Raw genomic sequence first — 19,755 nt, 5'->3', positions numbered from 1 at the left:
AACAATTCCATAGAAGCAAGTTATTAGCTGGCAGCTCATATTTATTATATTTTATTAATAGGAAATTGATTTTTAAATTTGTTTATTTATTTAGTTTAATATACTTTTTATTTCTCTATTAAGTATCTATTATTGTTCCACCCCTCCTACGCTTTCGTCCAAACATTGGCAATAATCGAATGGACCCTTCTCTCGAAGGGCTACCGAAGTGGGCTTTTGAAGTTCTTAGCGCCGAGTTCTGTTGTTCGCCTCAGGCACAATGCACGCACATACAGCTGCCGCCTTTATTCTTCAAAAGTTAATTAGCTTTTAGATATTATAAAGTTTCAGAGCTTATATAATCAATGCAGCAGAGAATTCAATGGAACTTAAAGGTGGTCGGTCGCTGCCAAGCGCAGGCAACTCGTAAGCCACTATTAGGTAATGCACGACAAACGTTTGAGTTCGATGTCGGAGGCTGTAAACCGATACAACGGTAAAGTTGAAATTGATATATGGGCTTTAGATAATTTTGACAGTAATGCCGGTAAAGATTATTGAGATATGTCAACGCTTAAATATGAAATTCTTACGAAACTCGAACTCCAATTCTCAATTCAGTCGAACCAAAGTTCAATGTCAAATCAGTTTAAAGACGGGGCAGCGTTTCGTGTCAAGTGTTTTTTTGGGCCTGAAGTTGATGCATCTTTTCTTTATAGCACTTTTCTTGGGTTTTTGTTGTTGCTGTTGTTATTCTTTCGTCATCATCGTTTGCATTCGGGAAGTTGTGATATTTTAGTGAGTTGGAATTTTTTGGGACGCGCCCAGCGGGCCCACCTGTTGTGCAATTCAGTTGAACTGCAGCTCATTGAGTTGTAATTAAAAGCGGTATTAAGCCGACTTTGCGGGCCACACAAAATGCCAGAATGCCGGCAGAATGTGTCGCACATAAATCTCAGAAGTGGACAGCAGCATAGGGGGGTGGGGGGAACATTGATTCATCACTCGGTCGGCGCGCTAGAAGGGTGTTTTGGAAAGTCAAACAAGGCTATCGCATTACCCAAACAAGGATGTTAGAGACAACTTTTCCACTCTCTCTCTCTCTCTCTCTCGCTCTGTCTTCCTCTAGAACAAGTTTTGCGGCTTGTCTTCTAACGACTTGGGCTGCTGGCACTTGATTTATGCTGCCAACATGCGTCCGCGCCGGCCAACCAGGAAAGTAGTTAACAATGGCAGTCGCTTATGAAACGCTCCAATTACATCACTCAAACTACAGTTAAAGTGCCGTGGCAAGTGGCAGAGTGGTAGTGGAGTCTGGAACGTCGCTTGGCTGTCACATTAGGCCTTACTAATCACTAGCCAGCCTCTATGTTATCGCACAACGAGATCTTCAAAGGATTAGAGCAGAGTCTCGCCTCTCCGCCATAGGATGTTTGTATTAACGGGTTAGGAATGGCTTTCCAACATTTTACAGCCGGCGCTTGGCCACCAAGACACCAAGCTACAAGAAACTACAAATTCCAGATCTTGCTAGATATGGTTGCCTACCTACAGCTCTCTAACGATTCTCCTTTTAATTTTATTAATTGTTATTGCAGCGAAATGCCATAAATTGTTGTTAACTGATTTGGTTAATAGGCGCGCCGCCTATCGATTTCGTCTAACAATAAAAATTGCTCACATTAAACTCGAACAAGATGCGAGACAGGTGGCATACAAGACTAATTGAAGGCCCATCGACGGCTTGAACTCTCAGCTTCTTAGCTGAAGTTTCTGCCAACAATTGAAGGCTTAGGCGGCTCCGACTTTGGTTGAGTGGGAAAATGAAAATGAGATAGAAAGTACGAGATAGTCGAAGATTGTAAAGGTTCATTCAGAAAGAGAGCTCTAAGAACAGTAATGATTTATTCTAGAATTATTATCATGAACTGTTTAACAATTAGAAATACAAAGTTTTTAAAATCAAATATTTTATCTGGAAAAGAATATGTTTTTATGGATTATGAATACACATATAGTATTTGAGGAATTAAAGCGGCCTCAAAAATAGCGAAATGGAAATTTTATAATATGATTTATTCTAGAATTATTATCATAAACTGTTTAACAATTAGAAATACAAAGTTTTTAAAATCAAATATTTTATCTGGAAAAGAATATGTTTTTATGGATTATGAATACACATATAGTATTTGAGGAATTAAAGCGGCCTCAAAAATAGCGAAATGGAAATTTTATAAAATGAATTATATGAGTTTTTGAAATAAAAAAAATATTAAAAAAAATTATTATCTAAAAGTATTTCTTCAAAATATATAAAAAATATATAAAATTTTGCCCACTTTCATTATTATATTATTATTATTATGACGCACTATTTCGCCTTAAAATGGAACTGAGCTGGATTTGTTGAAGTGTTTTCATTGATCATAAATATTTTTTTGAAATATTTTTTAAATACATCGTGCATTATATAATCAACATTTTAATTTTTAAATTTAATTCGGCCCCCCCTTTTGGTAAAAGCTGCATACGGCCTTGTCCACATCAACATAAATGAAATTAGTCGAAGAAGGAACATATTTTTAAACAAATAGGTGCGTGCTTTCTGGTATTTAGGATACAATTACCGAATTCTTAAAGAGTAGAAAACAAAAATTTCATAGTATCTTTAACATGTGAAGACTAACATTGGAAGGCTAGAGTCTTTATCAAAGGGGTGTGGGTTTGGAGGATAACGTTTGGATGATATTTTAAAGAAAATGTAATCAATCAATCAACAATCCATCATAGGTTGACATTCTGATGCATGCAAGACTATAACAAATCTGTATAATCTTAATTTATTGGATATCCTCCTTTTAATATTAAGACCATCCCAGCCACTGCTCTAACTGTGACAAAGTCAAGGTTCCATAGGTATTCAAGGTGTCATTCGTTAAATTACAAGTGTGTTATTCATCTGAAAGAATTCCACTAAATTGCTCAACAGTTTCTCATCGTAAAAATCAAGTAACGCTCCCCATCAATTTGCCAACAAAGAGAATAGAGGGAGAATTTATTAAATTGCCATCGATGGCTGCCAAATTAAAATGTTGAGGGCGTAGCGTGGCAGAACAGAAAAATCGAAAATGGTGTTATAAAATGTGTGACAGATTTCTTTTGATATATAAGTCTCATAAATTAGCGTTCATAATTAAGGAGACCTCTTGGGCGTGGCATGCCAAATGGCAGCCAAGTGGCAGCCAAATCAAATACCAAATCAAAGCGAAAAGCATAAATATTTTGGCAAATTAAATGTTATTAATATAGCTGTCGTCATATGGAGAAAAATCGCCAGCCATAAAGATCGGCATGGAATGCAGTCGTGAGGCGCTCGTTCTGAGACGTTCGCGCATGTCTGTTGCGCATAAGTTCTGGGCTCGAATGCTACTGACATTAATGGCTTCTCAAAAGGCGCCAGCTGCTGTGAATCACACGAATATATAAATGCCTAGGCCATTGGCTACTACTCTGTACAACTGGAATATGGGTCAGTCAGTGTTTGGATGGGCTCCATAAATAATACTAAGACCATAAAATAAAACATAAACTGCTCGATCATAGAACACCAATTTAATGGCCTTTGTCGCATTGGCGCCTCAAAGCTGCACAAATATGAACCAGCTCGTAAATATTACTTAAAACAACTAGGGAAACTAAAGTCGGGTGTCCCGACTATGAAATACTCTATACATATGTGTAGAATAATTATGCGTGTATGTGTGTGGTTCCAAAATACACATTTTCTGCGTATTCACATAAGGCGCCTGGGACTAAAATTTTGTGTTCCTAGGTCTTATAGTCTCCGAGATATAGGCGATTTTACGACTGGAAAATCGGGAAACCCCCCATAGGGGAAAAGTGGGGGGAAAATCAAAAAAATAAAACAAACTTGCACAGCGTACACACGTAAGCCATCTTTGTGCAAAATTTGGTGTCTCTAGCTTTTATAGTCTCTGAGATCTAGGTGTTCATACGGACAGACAGACGGATAGACAGACAGGGCTAGATCGACACGTCTTGTCTCGCTGATCAAGAATATACATATATATGTATATACTTTGTGGGGTCTGCCACGCCTCCTTCTGCCCGTTACATTTTTCAGCTCGCGCAAGCCTAATATAAATATACTCTTATACATTTCATGTACAGAGTATAAAAAGGCAGCTCCGAGTCGCTCGCTGTCTGGCCGGGACATTGGCCATGAAGAGAAGTGTTTGCTTCGATGCCATTGACAAGGCAAAGGCGCAACTTTGTAACTGGCCGGCTATTGGCAACCTGTTGGGCTAGTTAGTGGCAATATTATCAATCAAATGCTTGTGTGTTTTCACAATTTTATGGCCAGTTTATGGACAGTGGAACGCCTTGAGGCGTCTGTTCCAGTAAATAGTTAAGCTGATCATTGGCCATTGACCACGCCCTGTTTTATGTCTGCATAAACTATCAAATTGTGAGGCTGGAGTGCCAATTCGGAGCAATTATGGATGGATCTACTGTTTGGAAGGCGTTTGAAACTATTCCTTAAGAAAAGTTCGCAGCGACAATAATTGATTCGGAAATTAAGTTTAGGTTAGGTTGAGGTGGCTGCCACGCCCTTGAAGGCTAGAAGGGACCTATTTCAAAACTAATTTTATTTAATCTTTAATCTCTGTAATGCAACACAATAAATAATAATAAACATATATACAAGTATACAACAAAAAATTTGTGTGTCAGGGAGACATGCGATTGAAGTGAAACTTCGTGGTTCGAAATCGATGTAATCGATGTTTCACAAAAATGTTAAACATCGATTTGTTTTTAGAGAGTCGATTAATCGCATAAAGTCAAATGCACACCAAAATTTACAAACTATTACTTGAAATTGTCGCTGATAATGTCTTATTGAAAACGAAAATTATTTTTTTTCAGCTTTACGATTAAACGATTTTATTTTTGGGGAAATCGAAAAAAAAATCGAAAAGGATCGCCAGATCGTCGCCACTTGTGTCACAGAAAAGGTTGTCGTTCGAGCAGACAAAACCCTGAAGTAAGAAGTTTCACTTCAAAAAATAAATAATACAGTTTTTAGAAGATATTTATATTCGTTTCAAAAAAAGACTCAGTATGTACTTATACTGCTCTGGTTTCTACGGCTCTGATTATAAAGGCTTAACATCCACAAAACGGCACTGACTTCAATACCTTAGTTTACAATTTATTTGTTGGATCAGTATATCATATATATCGTAATATTGATCTATATATGATGCACGCATTTATTCTTATTAATACTTGGTCTGATAGAAGACCCAGATATAAGACCTCTACATAGCATATAGCTGATCATATTTATAGTGTAAGTTTTATAAAAATTAAAGCCCAAGTCTTATTATAATTTAAGCCCAAGTTGTTAGTCTATGGTCATAGTTTTCAATGTATACCTGTCAGATATCAATGATCATACTAAAGCTCATAATTCATTGTTCTACTCGAATCATTTTAAACCTTTATTCATTGGAATTTTGAAAGTTCAAAGTTTCCATCCTCTCACCAAAATAATATTTGGGAACTTTCCAGCCTTGCTATGTCTGTGAGATCAATCGGGAAAGCTATGTTGGACAGTAAGAAAGAAAATGCTACTGCTTTTTTAATCGTTTGATAGGATCTACTTGTAGCTAGGTCTGGCTGTGTGACAACTGATCGGATAATGGCCGGTAAGTATAGCCTACCACAGAAAAAACCTCGCTCCTTTTTAGTTTTTGAAATAATTTAGCTATTTTCCAAGTTTGCAAATAAGACCTTTAATCTAACTTTTTCGCATGTAAGGTCAGACTTACAATTACTTGGAAAACTTTTCTATATAGAAATTAAATTTGACTGACAATATGCCTCGAATTATTGGTATGTTGTTGGGTTTATTGCAATTGATTTAGTGGATAAACAATTAAAAGCTAAGTTTTAAATATTTTAAAGAACATAATAATGTTTGCGTTCGTTCGTTATTTAGGTAAGTATGTTAAGTTTTGTGATGTCAAGCCTCGGTGGCTCTTAGGTCTGTAGGTTTTGGTAGTACAAATCTTTTGGTTCTACATGTGGAAACACCGGGATAACAGCTTCCACTGCTGGCCAGGCTAGATCTTATCTGAGTATTGTTGAGCATATAGTCAACGAGTGTATTATTCAGTCCTTGTAGAAGGCCGATGAGGTCGAGGACGTACAACGTGGGCGTAGTTTCTACATAATTCGGACTGATAGTAACAAGGGCCTCATCGGTTTTTTGGGAAATCTATAAATGGAAGTAAAAACATAAACAAATCTATTTGAAACGTTTAGCCAGCCATTGAGCAAACCAATTGAAGACCCTCGACCGCTGTGTGGACTCCTTCGACGGCGCGCTGCGTGTTGTTGCCCACGGAGGAGAAGGTCGGCGATATACGTTCCACAAATCCAGTCCAATGCATCCGAATTATGTGCCGCACATTCTCGAGCAGCGGACGCTCCTGCAGATGTGAGCGCCTTCGCTCCCACTCATCGTCGGGCATCTGAAGGGGCTCTTCGGCGTTGGCCGTGGTCGGCTGCCGCACCATCTCGAGTGGCAGGGCTTGGGTGCGACTCAGTTTGTGGCGCTTGAATATGCGGAAAAATCGCTGGAAAGGCATCACACAACAGGCGGCATGCCAGAAGGTTCGACGAACGGCATTACTCTTGCCAGGAGCACGTCTCCACTTTTCTTGGCCGCCAGCAAATCGCCGAGCTTGGCGCAAATACCGCTGACGTCTCAGCAGCTTACGACGTCGATTGCGACGCTTCTTGGACTGCCAATTGAGCCTAAAATACGATTACATAATTGCTAATTTGTTTCAAATATAAAGGCATACCTATGGGAGTCCAAGAGGCGTCGCATTTGGCTGTAAGCATCTTCAACATCCATTTCTAAAACTGACATTACGTGGGAAATATTTTCGGTGACTTACGTAAAACATATATTAAAAATTTTGTAGCCTGAACTTGTCGAGACATTTGAAGCAAATAAATACAAATACTTGCTATCCAATGTAATACTACTTAGAATATTGTTTCTTCAACGAAAACAAAGCTTAGAAAATTAAGAAACATTCGTATTTTTTGTCAACAAAATTGGTCATTTACTTAGTACTTATTTAAAACGTTTATTTATGCTTTTCAGTTATAATTACCTCAGAACTAAGAAAACACTTGTATATTTTACGAAACGTTAAGAAATATTCTTGTTATTATTAAACAATCTTTAGCATTTCTTTACTAAAGAAAAATTACCTTCATCTTAAGAATGACATTTTTTTTAAACAGTTCTTCTAATCTGATACCATTTATGAAAAAATACCTTCATATTAAGAGAAAGGTATTTTAAACTTATTATTTTAGGAAAATGTATTCCTCTCTAAAGAAATGATTTTAATAAATATTTCGCATTTTATTTAGAAATTCATTTATAAATTCATTTCTTCGTTAACGATTTTTTTTCTAATCTAAGAAACTATGTTTCGAAATTTCAAGGCATGGTTACCTTTATATCTATACTAATTATAATTATAAAGAGTAAAGATTTGATTGTTTGTTTGAATTGAAAAGGCTCCGAATCTACTGGACCGATTTAATGGATTCTTTCACTGTTGGGAAGCTACACTATCGACGGTGAACATGGGCTATATTATATTTGCAAAAAAGGTGTAAAAAAAAAATACCTTAAAAAGCTATCTAAAATGAATCAGAAAAAAAAACATAGAAACACCGTTTTGCAGGGTTTGCAAATAATAAACAAATAGCAAACAAAAAGTTTGCTTAATAATTAAAACAAGATTAATATACATAATTTAAATAATAATATCTAATTTAAAAACAACGAAAAAAGTAATAATGCGAACTTATAACGTCGACGCGCTTCTACTTTAGATATAAGCTGTGGCGCAAAAGTGGGATTAACTAGTTGGGAATTTTATGTGCTCCATATTTAAAATATAAGCATCGATGTTTCGGTTTAATGTTTGTGGGTTTCAGTGTTTCCAACTATTTAGAAGGAAAAAATCTGTTTTTGACGGAAAGGAGAACGAAAATTACAAAAAGCGGAAAAAAGCTAAATGTATTTTTTAAAAGCCAGAATTCCCGCTTCCCGCAATTTCGAATATTTTCCCGCAATCTCATTTCAAAAACAAACAGGGGACGGGAAAAAACACTGGTTGGCAACACTGATTTTATTTATTGGAAATGAAAGACCGAAACTGTATTCAGAAAACATATATTTCATTAATGTTATAAAAAGAATTATTAGCAACACAGTTTTAAGAAAAAGAGTTTTCTACTTTTTAGAAAGTATCTTCCATTCTAAAAAAATATGTTCATTTATTTCTCGCCTAAAATTTAAAACAAAAAGTTTTTGAAAATAGGGCTTTAAGTGCAATTTTCTACCGGAGTATTTCTGGAGTGTTGTCTTCAGAGAAGAAGAAAATAAAAATTCGTTAAGTTCTGAAAGTTGTAGAAATATATTTCCACAGAGCGGGTATTTTCATGTTCAAAGTGAAGAATGTGCTATAAAATAAGGAAAGACGTACGACCCAAAATTAATATTTATTAAGAAGTATCCGAAATATGTAGATTATACTGCCTTTAATGGCGCACGCATCCAACACAGAAGGGACAGCGATTATTATGGCATCTGACTGGTGCCGATCGGCGCTGACTATAGTGGGGTCGACGGCTCTGGTGCTGCGGTCTCTCCTCCGGAGGCGCTAACCAAGCTAAGGTGGGTTGAATGATCTTGTACCAGACGACCACAGCAATTGGATACAAAATGGGAGCCGCAATGCAAACTATACAGGGCATGGCGCTAATTCTTTGAATTGGAATTTTTTTGCTAGAAATTTTGCTGCTAGATAGAAATGAATGTGTGCACAGAGACTGTAAATTCAAGGCCTACCTTGTGTGATTTATAATTAGTGTTGCAATTGCAATTGCAATGGAAAGAAAATATTTACAAATCAATTATTATGATTAGCGGCTGCTGCAACTCACTTCCAGCATAATCGATCACCCAGCTGGGTGGCAAAGGCGGCAAAAATTTGCATACATAAAAGCGAGCACTCATGACGAGTGTTGTTCTCTGCCATCAACAACAATAAATAAATGTTCAGAGACAAAAGACAGCGGCATTTTTGCATTACTATATAGCATTCGATACGATCTAATTGATTTGATTTGAAATGTTCCGCCTCAGCCCGTTCTCATCCCAGTAGGGGCAATCATGTCGCATTGGCGCCAATTTCGCGTGCTCGCATATTGTTGACAGACAACTATTACAATTTTATTAACATAAATTATTGTTTGTTTTTTATTTGCTGCAGCAAAAATCAATAATGCTTAATGCCTGACGGAATTCCATAGCGTCTGAGTCGCTGCCTAAATCAGTTAATTGCCTGAATGCACTTTTGATTGGCAACCCACTCGGCTCTAATATTAATTGATGAAGTGTGTGCGGCACTTATCACCAAATGTTTGATAAAAAACTAGTTGGTAGCCATTATACGAGTACTACAGTTGTTAACATTTCATAAATCGGCTCAGACGAATTGCAAAAACCCATTACATTTATGCAATTTCACATTAATTGGGTAACCGTTTCGGACGTCTTTAAACATTTTGAAAATATTTATATGAGCAACAATTTTCCAATTTTTTAAAAAGTGTAGTCTCACTCTTAAATATCTTTCTTATAAAATTTGAGAGTGAGTTGAGAGAAATACTACAAATTTTTCAAAAAGTGTAGTCCCACTCTTCAATAACTTTTTTATAAAATTTGAAAGTGTGTTGAGAGAAACACTATAAAAAACTCTTTACTCTAAAATTTGATTTCGATACCCAAATAAACAGAAAAGTTTTTACAACTATGATTGATTTTCGCACCGTTATTTTACTTATATATAGTAGTGAACATATTATATAGTAAATAGCTACGATATCGTAATTAACAAGAAAGTTCTTGGTACTACGAGTAAGTGTTATTTGTTTAGTATTAACTATTATTTTTATTACATTCCATAGCGACCTTAATTTGTACGACAAATTGCAGACTATATGTTTTTATAGCCTGTCAGTGCTGCCATAATTTTTTGAGCAAAAACAGCTAGATTGCCAAAAAAAAAAAGCTAAAAAAGCTAAATCCAAGGCAAAATAAGCTAAAAAACAAGCCGGCTTTAAAAACACAATTTTCTTGGTTAAATTTAATTTTCATATTAATTCTATATGCTTAATTCATGATTTATAATAATAATATGAGATTCTTGTAAAAATAAAATCAAGCTAAACATTTTAAAATTCTACAGTTGTTCATCTAAACTCACTGCCTCTTCGTCAGGATAATTTTGTTGTTACGATTAGGTCCGTATCTTAAATTGAAAATTAATTAATACAATTATGAATATGGTTTATTTTGCTTACAAAAAACCTAACTTGAGCTTAAAATGGAGTTAAGCGATTTAAATTCATCCCATTCCTTATTTTGGATTGAACTAAGTTCACCTGGCTGAAGGCCAGGTACAGGATATTTAAGAGTTGAGCTCGCTCGACTTTAGCATTCCTTTCTGGTTTTCTAATGTTGTATTATGATCGCAATTCTTGAAGTCATCAAATCATTTAACATACTATATGTCCATATCATATACTATATATGTATGTAGTATATAAATTCATTGACAGCTTTGTAACGCAAAATCATGTCGCTGCCAAAGAACACGACAATTTGTTTTGTAACTTAATATGGAACAAAGCACAAATAAAGTGAAACTTGTGGCAGCTGCTGACATGCGGCAGGCGCTAAAGATACAATGTGCACTGTCCGATGCTCAGAGTTTCAGATACAATTGCAAACTGACAACAAGAACAACAACAAGAATGGCAACAAAAGCAAAACTACAATTAATAAAGTCAAGTCGTTGGGCATAAAGTTTAGCATTGCTGACACATTACAAGAAGACCAACCTTGAAAATGTTTGCTCGCGTTTTTAAACGCGCACAAAACGCGCCGGGCCACTCTTATCGCAGCGAGCCAAAACAAGGTGTAAAATGGGCAGCCACGTTTGTCAGGATAAGGCAGCGAAGCGTTTAATAATGTGACAGGCCCAGCTGCCGTCAGCTCATTTAGTTTAAACGCTCAACAGACACCTACAATCATACAAGCACATGCCCAGAGTTAAACTACACTGAACAAAATTCTTGGTGTTTCCCGTGGAATAAATTGAAACATGAAAACCAATATACAACCATTTGGGGTTCAATGTGTGCATACAAAAAATATAGGTCCAATCTAACTGAAGGGTTAGTAATCAAGAGCTAGTTACACATAGCAAATAAATATGTAAATTATATCACATGTTCTCAATAATTTAATATTCAGGATAACAATATCTGCGTCGTACAAAGAAATAATTGTGATTTCTATATATATTTTAATCAAATAATATTTCTAATTGTGTCTTAAAGAAAAGTTTGTTCATAGTACAAGTATGTATTTACTTTTAATTTGAGAAATAATACTGCTTCGACGATATTTAGTGCATTTTAAAATATAAAAGATGTTCTCAATAATTTAATATTCATGTTAACAATATTTATATATTTTAATCAAATAATATTTCTAATTGTGTCTTAAAGAAAAGTTTGTTTATAGTATGTATTTATTTTTATTTTTGAGAAATAATGCTGCTTTGACGATATTTAGTGCATTTTAAAATATAAAAGATGTTCTCAATAATTTAATATTCATGCTAAAAGTCTTAATATATTTTAATCAAATAATATTTCTAATTGTGTCTTAAAGAAAAGTTTGTTTATAGTATGTATTTATTTTTATTTTTGAGAAATAATACTGCTTCGACGATATTTAGTGCATTTTAAAATATAAAACATGTTCTCTATAATTTAATATTCATGTTAAAAATATTTATATTTTTTAATCAAATAATATTTCTAATTGTGTCTTAAAGAAAAGTTTGTTTATAGTATGTATTTATTTTTATTTTAGAGAAATAATACTGCTTCGACGTATTTAGTGCATTTTAAAATATAAAAGATGTTCTCAATAATTTAATATTCATGTTAACAATATTTATATATTTTAATCAAATAATATTTCTAATTGTGTCTTAAAGAAAAGTTTGTTTATAGTATGTATTTATTTTTATTTTAGAGAAATAATACTGCTTTGTCGATATTTAGCGCGTTTTAAGATATAAAAGATGTTCTCAATAATTTAATATTCATGCCAAAAATATTAATATATTTTAATCAAATAATATTTCTAATTGTGTCTTAAAGAAAAGTTTGTTTATAGTATGTATTTATTTTTATTTTAGAGAAATAATACTGCTTTGTCGATATTTAGCGCGTTTTAAGATATAAAAGTTGAGTAATAAAAATGCAATCGAGTTATACGCCTGCCTGTTTCAATCAGCCCTCTTCCAAGGCTATTACAATTTAAAACTTTTCATCGAGTCGGATGTCGAGACCGACCATATCAGATCGCTTTATCATGAAGCTGTTATACAGATGACAAATCGTAGCAAGAGGTTCAGACTGAAAATGCGATTTATAAGGATGTTGGAACTAAATGGAATATTTCAAATATTGTTGCTTTTCATTCAAAGGTCGTGAAGGATTATTTTTCTCCCAGTGTGTAAGTGGAAGCAGCCTTAGGCGGCAATTGTGGCAGTTCTCTAGCCCCCTAGGACCATTTCTCAACACAAATACATGCATACATAAATACATATGTATGTATGTATGGGTGCGTATAATTTTCACTTGCCACAGTTTCGGTTACGCTTTAATTAATCTAACATCTTGAACGTTGACTTAATCCCACAGTTACAAGGAAAAAGGGTCAAAGGTTGACAACAGCAGAGGGAAGCAGCGGCGGCAGCGGCAGCGGCGACTGTTGAGGCGAGCACATTAAAGTGAAGCGTTTGTGGCACGGTGCGGTGCGGGGGTTAATTAAGTCATTAGCCCAAAAAGTGTCCTGCTGCTTGCGCCTTAATTAATCATTTTAATTGTGCAGCGAACGCGCGCGTTTCCTCGTTCCAAGGACAATGCGTGCGCAACAGTCCAACAGTCGAGAAGTCGGCCCAAGTCCCTGCCTTGATCGTTCCCCGCAGACCAGGGGGGGGGCATAACTAGTCGTAGGTTATTTATAGGGACATTCTTGGGTTGAATGTTACGAGCGCCGAGTGTTTTGTATTGGCATGTGCGTCGTTACACATATCTACATAGATATGCAGAAGTATGGGTGTTTGTTGCGTAGCCGGCATGCTTAATTGGATTTGAAATACTCCAGATATTTGCCACCAAATAGAGGGACCGCCTAGCACTTAGCTAGAGTTGAACGAACTAAATAATTGCATTTCAAGCAATGGCTTTGTCAAAGACATTTCAAATCTGCTCCGTTCTCTGAAGATATGTATGAAGTGAGAATGAAAGAACAATAGAAATACATGAGAGGTAGAACGATCCAAAGATGGGGTTAAGAAAGATACTTTCTATTAGCTGTGTGTTCCAAAAGCCCTAGCATGTTCAAAACCTCATCATAAATAAAATAATTAATCGTTAACTTTGCTTAATGTTTGTCCGCAATGGACAGTTTTAAATAAAAACGCTGTTAATACAAAAAAAGAAGTGTTTAAATCGCAATACAGGTCTGTTGAAATTTACAAGCTAGCTTTGAAAACTCAAAATATTGTAAAATGAGTTTTGCTCAAAAAACTTAATTGCCAATACAGTAAAGTGTTTAAGAAAGGACTGACAGCCTATTTCACTGGTTAGTATAAGTTGGTTTTGGCAACGTGGAAGACTTCCAAGTAAAGAATAACATCACAAATTTCAGAGGTCCGTTTATGTAAATTTAAATTCCTACCTTCGTTGGCTACCTTCCATGTCAAAGGAAGAGACGGAAATGCTTTCCCTACACGTCAAGACAGAGCTTCCGCAAATTATTAACGTTTTTGAAAGGAATTCAAAAAATTCAAAAGTATTTTCAACAATAAACCATTCTCATCTCATATTTTGTAAAGAACAAATGTTTTTATTTACATATTCACTTTTTATGAAATTCTAAAATATTTGCACTTACTCAGAAAATTCTTAGCAAAAACTCTATTTACAAATAGATACAAAAATAAGATTACTTATCATGTAAGCTTGTATTTGCTTGTTAATTTTGTGTAATTCAGTGCAATTCGTTTCCGGATTTGAAGTATTGTTGCAGCATTTCCGGCAGTAAAATTTCTTATCAAAAGCTGTGACGTAGCTCTAGTAATTTCCCAAAACTTTGACTGCATTCTTCCTTCTTTGTGTGTATTAAGTTATCAAGTTCAATGTCAAACTTTAAAATGTGTGTCATGTGATTTTAAATCACAATTCCAATTGATAAGTTAAACACCAAAGTGAATTATTTATTGATAAGTAGTTAAATGATTTTCAGTGACGTTTAAAGCCGACGTCCTAAGCTACCAAATAAGTGTCTGTGTATTTTAAGAGGTGCATTTCTATTTACGTAAGTCGGTCGAAATTTATTTTTAGGAGCGTGAGAAATGAAATTTTATTGCTCCCATTAACTGATTTGATTTATCGGCATTTTAAAGTTCAAATTTGCGCGCACTAGCCCGTAAAATATTCTGCACGTAGTGGGCCAAATAAATCTGGCATTCAATTGTTTGCTTAATGATGCAAATTTAAGTACGTGCTGCGTGTTTTGCTTTAATTGCCTGCGCAAAAAGGGTAATAGTGCTGCCGATCTACTTAAAATCCAACTCTCAACGTCAATTCCACAAGCCATTGCCCAAAAGTCAAGGTTCTAATCGGCCAGCGCACGCCCCTTGCTTCTACTATGACTAATGCAAAATGTGATTAAAAAACTCGTTTTCCCTCGAAATTCGCAAATTGTCAACAAGTTGCCAGCAGGTCCGCTCAAATTAGCGCTAACAATATTCATTCAAAATAAAAGTGCCTACGCGCTAAATAGCACACGTCGAAAACGACGGAAACGCGCTTGAAACGCGCCTGAAACGCACACGAAACGCGCCTGGATTACGTGCGGCAGCACACTGTTCAAAAGTGTCGTTATGGTGCACAAAATTTGAATTTGCTTGAAAACAGCAAGAAATACTGAATTAAGGAATAATTGAATGAAATTTTAATTTGGCATACAGAGTTTCTGCAAACTTTTAATTATTATTATTATTAATATTCGGATTACAACTTTTCTCGATACAATTTATTAAATGTTTAACATTTTAAATGAATATGTGAGTAGTTTTTAACTAATGTAACTTTTTTAATGTGTATAATAAATTAATAAAAACGAAGGGAATGAAATTTTAATTTGGCATAAAGAGTTTCTGCAAACTTTTAATTATTATTATTAATATTCGGATTACAACTTTTCTCGATATAATTTATTAAATGTTCAACATTTCAGATGAATATGTGAGTAGTTCTTAGCTAATGTAACTTATTTAATGTGTATAATAAATAAATAAAAACGAAGGGAATGAAATTTTAATTTGGCATAAAGAGTTTCTGCAAACTTTTAATTATTATTATTAATATTCGGATTACAACTTTTCTCGATACAATTTATTAAATGTTTAACATTTCAGATGAATATGTGAGTAGTATTTAACTAATGTAACCATTTTAATATAAGTATATAATAAATAAATAAAAGCGAAGGGTAGTGGTTCGTGAGCTAAGACTAAGACGGTCCTACATGCAAATAATGTTCATACAAATTTTTTGTAGAAGAACATGATAGTGTCTTCGTTTTAATTAAAATAACAATAGTTTCATGACAGACTCCTTCTTCGTCTTCGATATACATATTTGGGTAAAATTATTGGTCTGTCTGACCGCAGCTTTAGGCACTTGTATAGACGAATTGATTTACAAATGTTATGTTGTTAACCTTAGCAAACAATGGAACTTTTTATACACTGAACAGTAAAGTAAATGTTGTGGGATAATTGGAAAATATTTCAGCCAAAAATATATGGTTAGTTCCATCTACATTTGGGAGTAAATCGACAGGATTTTTCTGAACTCATACGTGCTTGCTTTGGTCACATTAAGCTATACCAAAGGCACCTCTTCGATCCTGTATGCGCAAACGTTAGCCAATTCTGCAATACCCAAGGCTACTAGAGTTTAGATAAACTGAATTTATATATAGTTTTAATTAATTTAAAGCTAAATATAACTAAAAAGATAGTAAAATAATATATTAAATGTCTTTTAAAATATATATGTTTGTTCCCTAAGAACTAGACAAAAGTAATTATTGAAGCTTCTAGGAGATAACATTTTTTGTTAGCAACTCTTATATACCTGGTACTCTTTTTTATTGCTTTATTTTTGATAATATAGTAAAATCCTAATTAAAGCTAAATATATGTGCATATAAAAGTTTCAAATGCACTAAAAGTTATAATAATCTAAAGTAGAAATTTATATTGTTTTACCAAATTTATATAGCTTACATTATGGGTAAAATCAATAATTGTGAATAATTGTAGGTTTTTCAAAGATGGTACTGTTTTCTTATAACTCGCATCCGAAGAAAGCAAAAGAAAGAATAGGGTCATAAAGAATATACATATGTATTTTTAAACAACAGATCAAGAACTGAGTTCCAGAATTTTGGAAACGGATGGTACAAAATTAACCAACCGTTGTAGATAGACTTATTAGCTCCATGGCAACATGAGATTATTTTAAATTTGCGATTTCCCCCACCTTTCCGCTCTAAAGATTTTCGCATACATAATAGTCTATACAACTATATATAAATCAATTGTACTTTTCGTTGTAATTTTATAACTCAAGAATTGGCTCACCTACCCAGACCAAATGTTTAGGCTTTGTTCGGACTATTTAGTAGATGGTTTATGTGAAGTTTGCACAAAATCGGTCGAGCGGTTCTTCATTTATCAAATTTTTTGTAATAAATGGCGGATTATTTTGTTAATGGGGAAGGAACCATGTTTTTCACATGGCCAACTTTATGTTGCCTGTCCCAGAGTCGGTACCCTCAGCCTTTTCTTTATTTATGCTCAAAATGGAAAAACAACAAATATTGTTTAACCAAATGTTTTGGATTAAATTTAAAAATAGCTAGCAATTAATAAAGTATTTTTTTGGTTGAATAAATGAATGAAATGTTCCAACTAAATAATAATAATAATTACAATATAATAATTAAATAATTTATATGTATGTTATTCTTTTTTATGTAGATCCTATAGTCCCCAGAAGATTTACTTTCAAATAAATAAAAAATAAGCTACTCTAGTGCAGCAGCAGGTTCGAAGGCTTGTTCTACATATAACAGAGGGATGTACGTTTTTTTTTTGTCTTTTTAGCCTTTTATTAATGAAGATGTTCAGCATGTGCTCAAGTGTAAGTTTAAATATTTCTGAAAAATGAAACAAATTTTAAAAATTTAAAAAAAAATACGCTATTCTGGTGCAGCAGGTTCGAAGGCTTCTTCTACATATAACAGAGCGACGTACGTTTTTTTTTTTGGCCTTTTTAGCTTTTTATTAATAAAGTTGTTCAGTTTATGTAAGTTTAAATATTTTTGAACAATTGTAGAATTTTTAGAGATAGTACCGCATAAGCTCGTTTTAAAATTGTGGTAAATATTTCGGAAAATTAGCTCAAAATTATAGAAAATGTATTTATTTAGAAAATCTAGCAGTTAGGCGCCCAATTTAGTTTCATTCTTGCACCTTGATAGGCCTGCGAAGAATGCAGCGCCCCCATGTCCAAACACCAGAGTGAAAATGCAGGCGAGCGAGCGAGCGGCCGCAGTCCGACTACGACGAAGCAGCGGCGGCGGCGGCGGCGGCGGCAGCAGCAGCCGAATGGGCCCGAAGTGTAAACGGCCGGAGACGAATGGCGGCAGTGGCGGTTGGCTGTGGACCTCGGCTGACGCTGGGAATGAATGAAAATTTTAGTCACTCGCTGGCACACGATTTGACAACACACTGAGCGGAGGGCCGACGGAACGAAAGTCACAAAATATTCGAATTTGCTTTTATCGGGCGCGTATTCGTATTCGGTCGCGATCGCTTGGGAATTATTGTTCCGGTTTGGCGTTACAGTTTTCGAAAACGCACAGCAAAATTCGTTATAATTGCTAAATAGTTCTGCACTTCCTAGCATGGAGTAAAGGGTGTTTTTGGGGAAACTGTGCTAACATTATACAACCAGCCAAGAGCAAGAGCAACTCGAGCTATCTCGGCGATCTGTGCGTGCAACATCGTCGAACCTTCAACAATTCGGTTTTCAGTCTGCGGTCGCTTTTCCAACTGTGCGCCTCACGCAGTTTTCCGTTTTTCAGTTTTTCAATTTTTGAAATTGCCGCGTGCCGTTTCGTTACAACAAATGGCCCATAAATTTTCAAAAGCCTAACAAATTTACAAAAAAAAAAATATATACAAAAATAAGTGAAAAATTTCAACAAATTATTTGTGACGTGCTAAATCCAAAGATAAAGTGCTCCAAAAAAAAGTTCACAAATAGTACAACAACAAAAAAAAAGAAGAAAAGATCATAAAATATGTTGAATTTTTACTGCAAAAAATTTTTGAAAATTTTTTAAGTGCTCGCAGTGTAAAAGCAACAAACAGAAAACAAGAGCTGTAAAAATACAAAGAAAACAAACAAAAAACAACAACAAAGAGGTGCGTAAATTTTATGTTTTATGCGTAAAAATTCCATTACATAAGTTTTAAGTTATTATGTATGTTTCAAATTTTTGTGCAAAATCGAATTAAGTTATTTTTGAATGGCAACAAATGCTAATATTCTAATGGTTTTTCGTGTGGGTTTTGTGTTTATTTCTTCAAAATTATTAGTGACAAGAATTTGGAAAATGCCGTCAATTCATATACACACATGTATATATTTAAATAAATGTATATTCTATATTCATATGTTTGGCTGAATGTCATATATTTAGCAAAATTAAAAAACCATAAATAGTTCAAAGAACTGCGTTGTTTCGACAAATGTTGGATTAAGCGATAGGTGGGTAGTGACAGTGATTTCTTTGCTTTCGGCAACAATTTAGATTGACGTACAACAAACAAATAAATCACGAGCTAAAACGCATCATTTTCAAGTGTTGTTGCAATACATTTGTGTATAGATATATATTGCGTCAATTTAAGTTGAAGGTCTTGAACTAAAAGTGCAACTTCTTGATTCTTTGACAAAGCGATATTCCTATGGATTGTTTTCCTTCGGAACAATTTAGATGACGTTTAGGCTGTGCTAGATAGATGTGTGTTGAGTTGATTAACTTGAGCGTCTTTAACTAAAAATGCACCTTCTTGAAGTGCTGTCCAATTTTTATCCGTCAATGGACATTTGTGAAAAAAAATATTATCCTGGAATAAAATAAATTTAAATTTTTATAAATCGAATGGCGTTTTTAAGCATTCACAGAAGTATTTTAAATATTATACAAACATTTAATTTTCGTTTACTTCATTTCTTTAAATGTTAACATTAAATATTTCCGTAAAACTCAGCTGTCTTCGTTTAACTTTTCACAAATTGAGTAAATTTGTTAAAATTAGTTTCAGTTCCTTTGTGCAGTTATTTACTTTCTTATTGTGTGTATTGAATTTTTTTTTTGAATAAATAACTCATTTCGTACAATTCAGAAAA

At 34.4% G+C, this 19,755-nt stretch overlaps 2 protein-coding genes and 1 long non-coding RNA gene across 3 annotated transcripts in view; 1 reads left to right on the top strand and 2 right to left on the bottom strand.

Moving 5' to 3' along the window:
- Window positions 1–5,898: 5,898 nt before the first annotated feature.
- LOC115624233 lies at window positions 5,899–6,965 on the bottom strand. The gene is made up of 3 exons (XM_030518850.1): window positions 6,882–6,965; window positions 6,354–6,831; window positions 5,899–6,289 (listed from the first exon to the last, which is right to left on the bottom strand). Exons 1-3 carry the CDS (start codon window positions 6,947–6,949, stop codon window positions 6,035–6,037), a joined length of 801 nt encoding a protein of 266 aa, XP_030374710.1. The 5' UTR covers window positions 6,950–6,965; the 3' UTR covers window positions 5,899–6,034.
- Window positions 6,966–8,588: 1,623 nt separating this feature from the next.
- On the bottom strand, window positions 8,589–9,056 carry LOC115624298. Its single transcript, XR_003995449.1, has 2 exons — window positions 8,957–9,056; window positions 8,589–8,905 (listed from the first exon to the last, which is right to left on the bottom strand). It is a non-coding gene; the product is annotated as an uncharacterized LOC115624298 (long non-coding RNA).
- Window positions 9,057–18,739: 9,683 nt separating this feature from the next.
- LOC115623956 (putative uncharacterized protein DDB_G0282129) overlaps window positions 18,740–19,755 on the top strand; it is an 85,734-nt gene continuing 84,718 nt past the window's right edge. Inside the window, exon 1 of the mRNA XM_030518521.1 lies at window positions 18,740–18,764. The gene's annotated coding sequence lies outside the window, so the exon portion shown is untranslated. The remainder of the gene's footprint in view (window positions 18,765–19,755) is intronic.

Source organism: Scaptodrosophila lebanonensis, unplaced genomic scaffold, assembly GCF_003285725.1.
Source record: "Scaptodrosophila lebanonensis strain 11010-0011.00,11010-0021.00 unplaced genomic scaffold, SlebRS2 tig00000053-arrow-pilon, whole genome shotgun sequence".
Taxonomy (NCBI): domain Eukaryota; kingdom Metazoa; phylum Arthropoda; class Insecta; order Diptera; family Drosophilidae; genus Scaptodrosophila; species Scaptodrosophila lebanonensis.
Note: the sequence above shows the minus strand (reverse complement) of the source record. Positions and strands in the feature narration are given on the sequence as shown.

Excerpts from the sequence above, each read along its gene's own strand:
- LOC115624233 (XM_030518850.1), bottom strand. The coding sequence starts at position 6,949 with ATGTCAGTTTTAGAAATGGATGTTGAAGATGCTTACAGCCAAATGCGA. Across the intron at positions 6,832-6,881 it reads CGCCTCTTGGACTCCCATAG|GCTCAATTGGCAGTCCAAGA; the intron begins GTATGCCTTTAT and ends ATCGTATTTTAG. Across the intron at positions 6,290-6,353 it reads CGGTCGAGGGTCTTCAATTG|ATTTCCCAAAAAACCGATGA; the intron begins GTTTGCTCAATG and ends TTCCATTTATAG.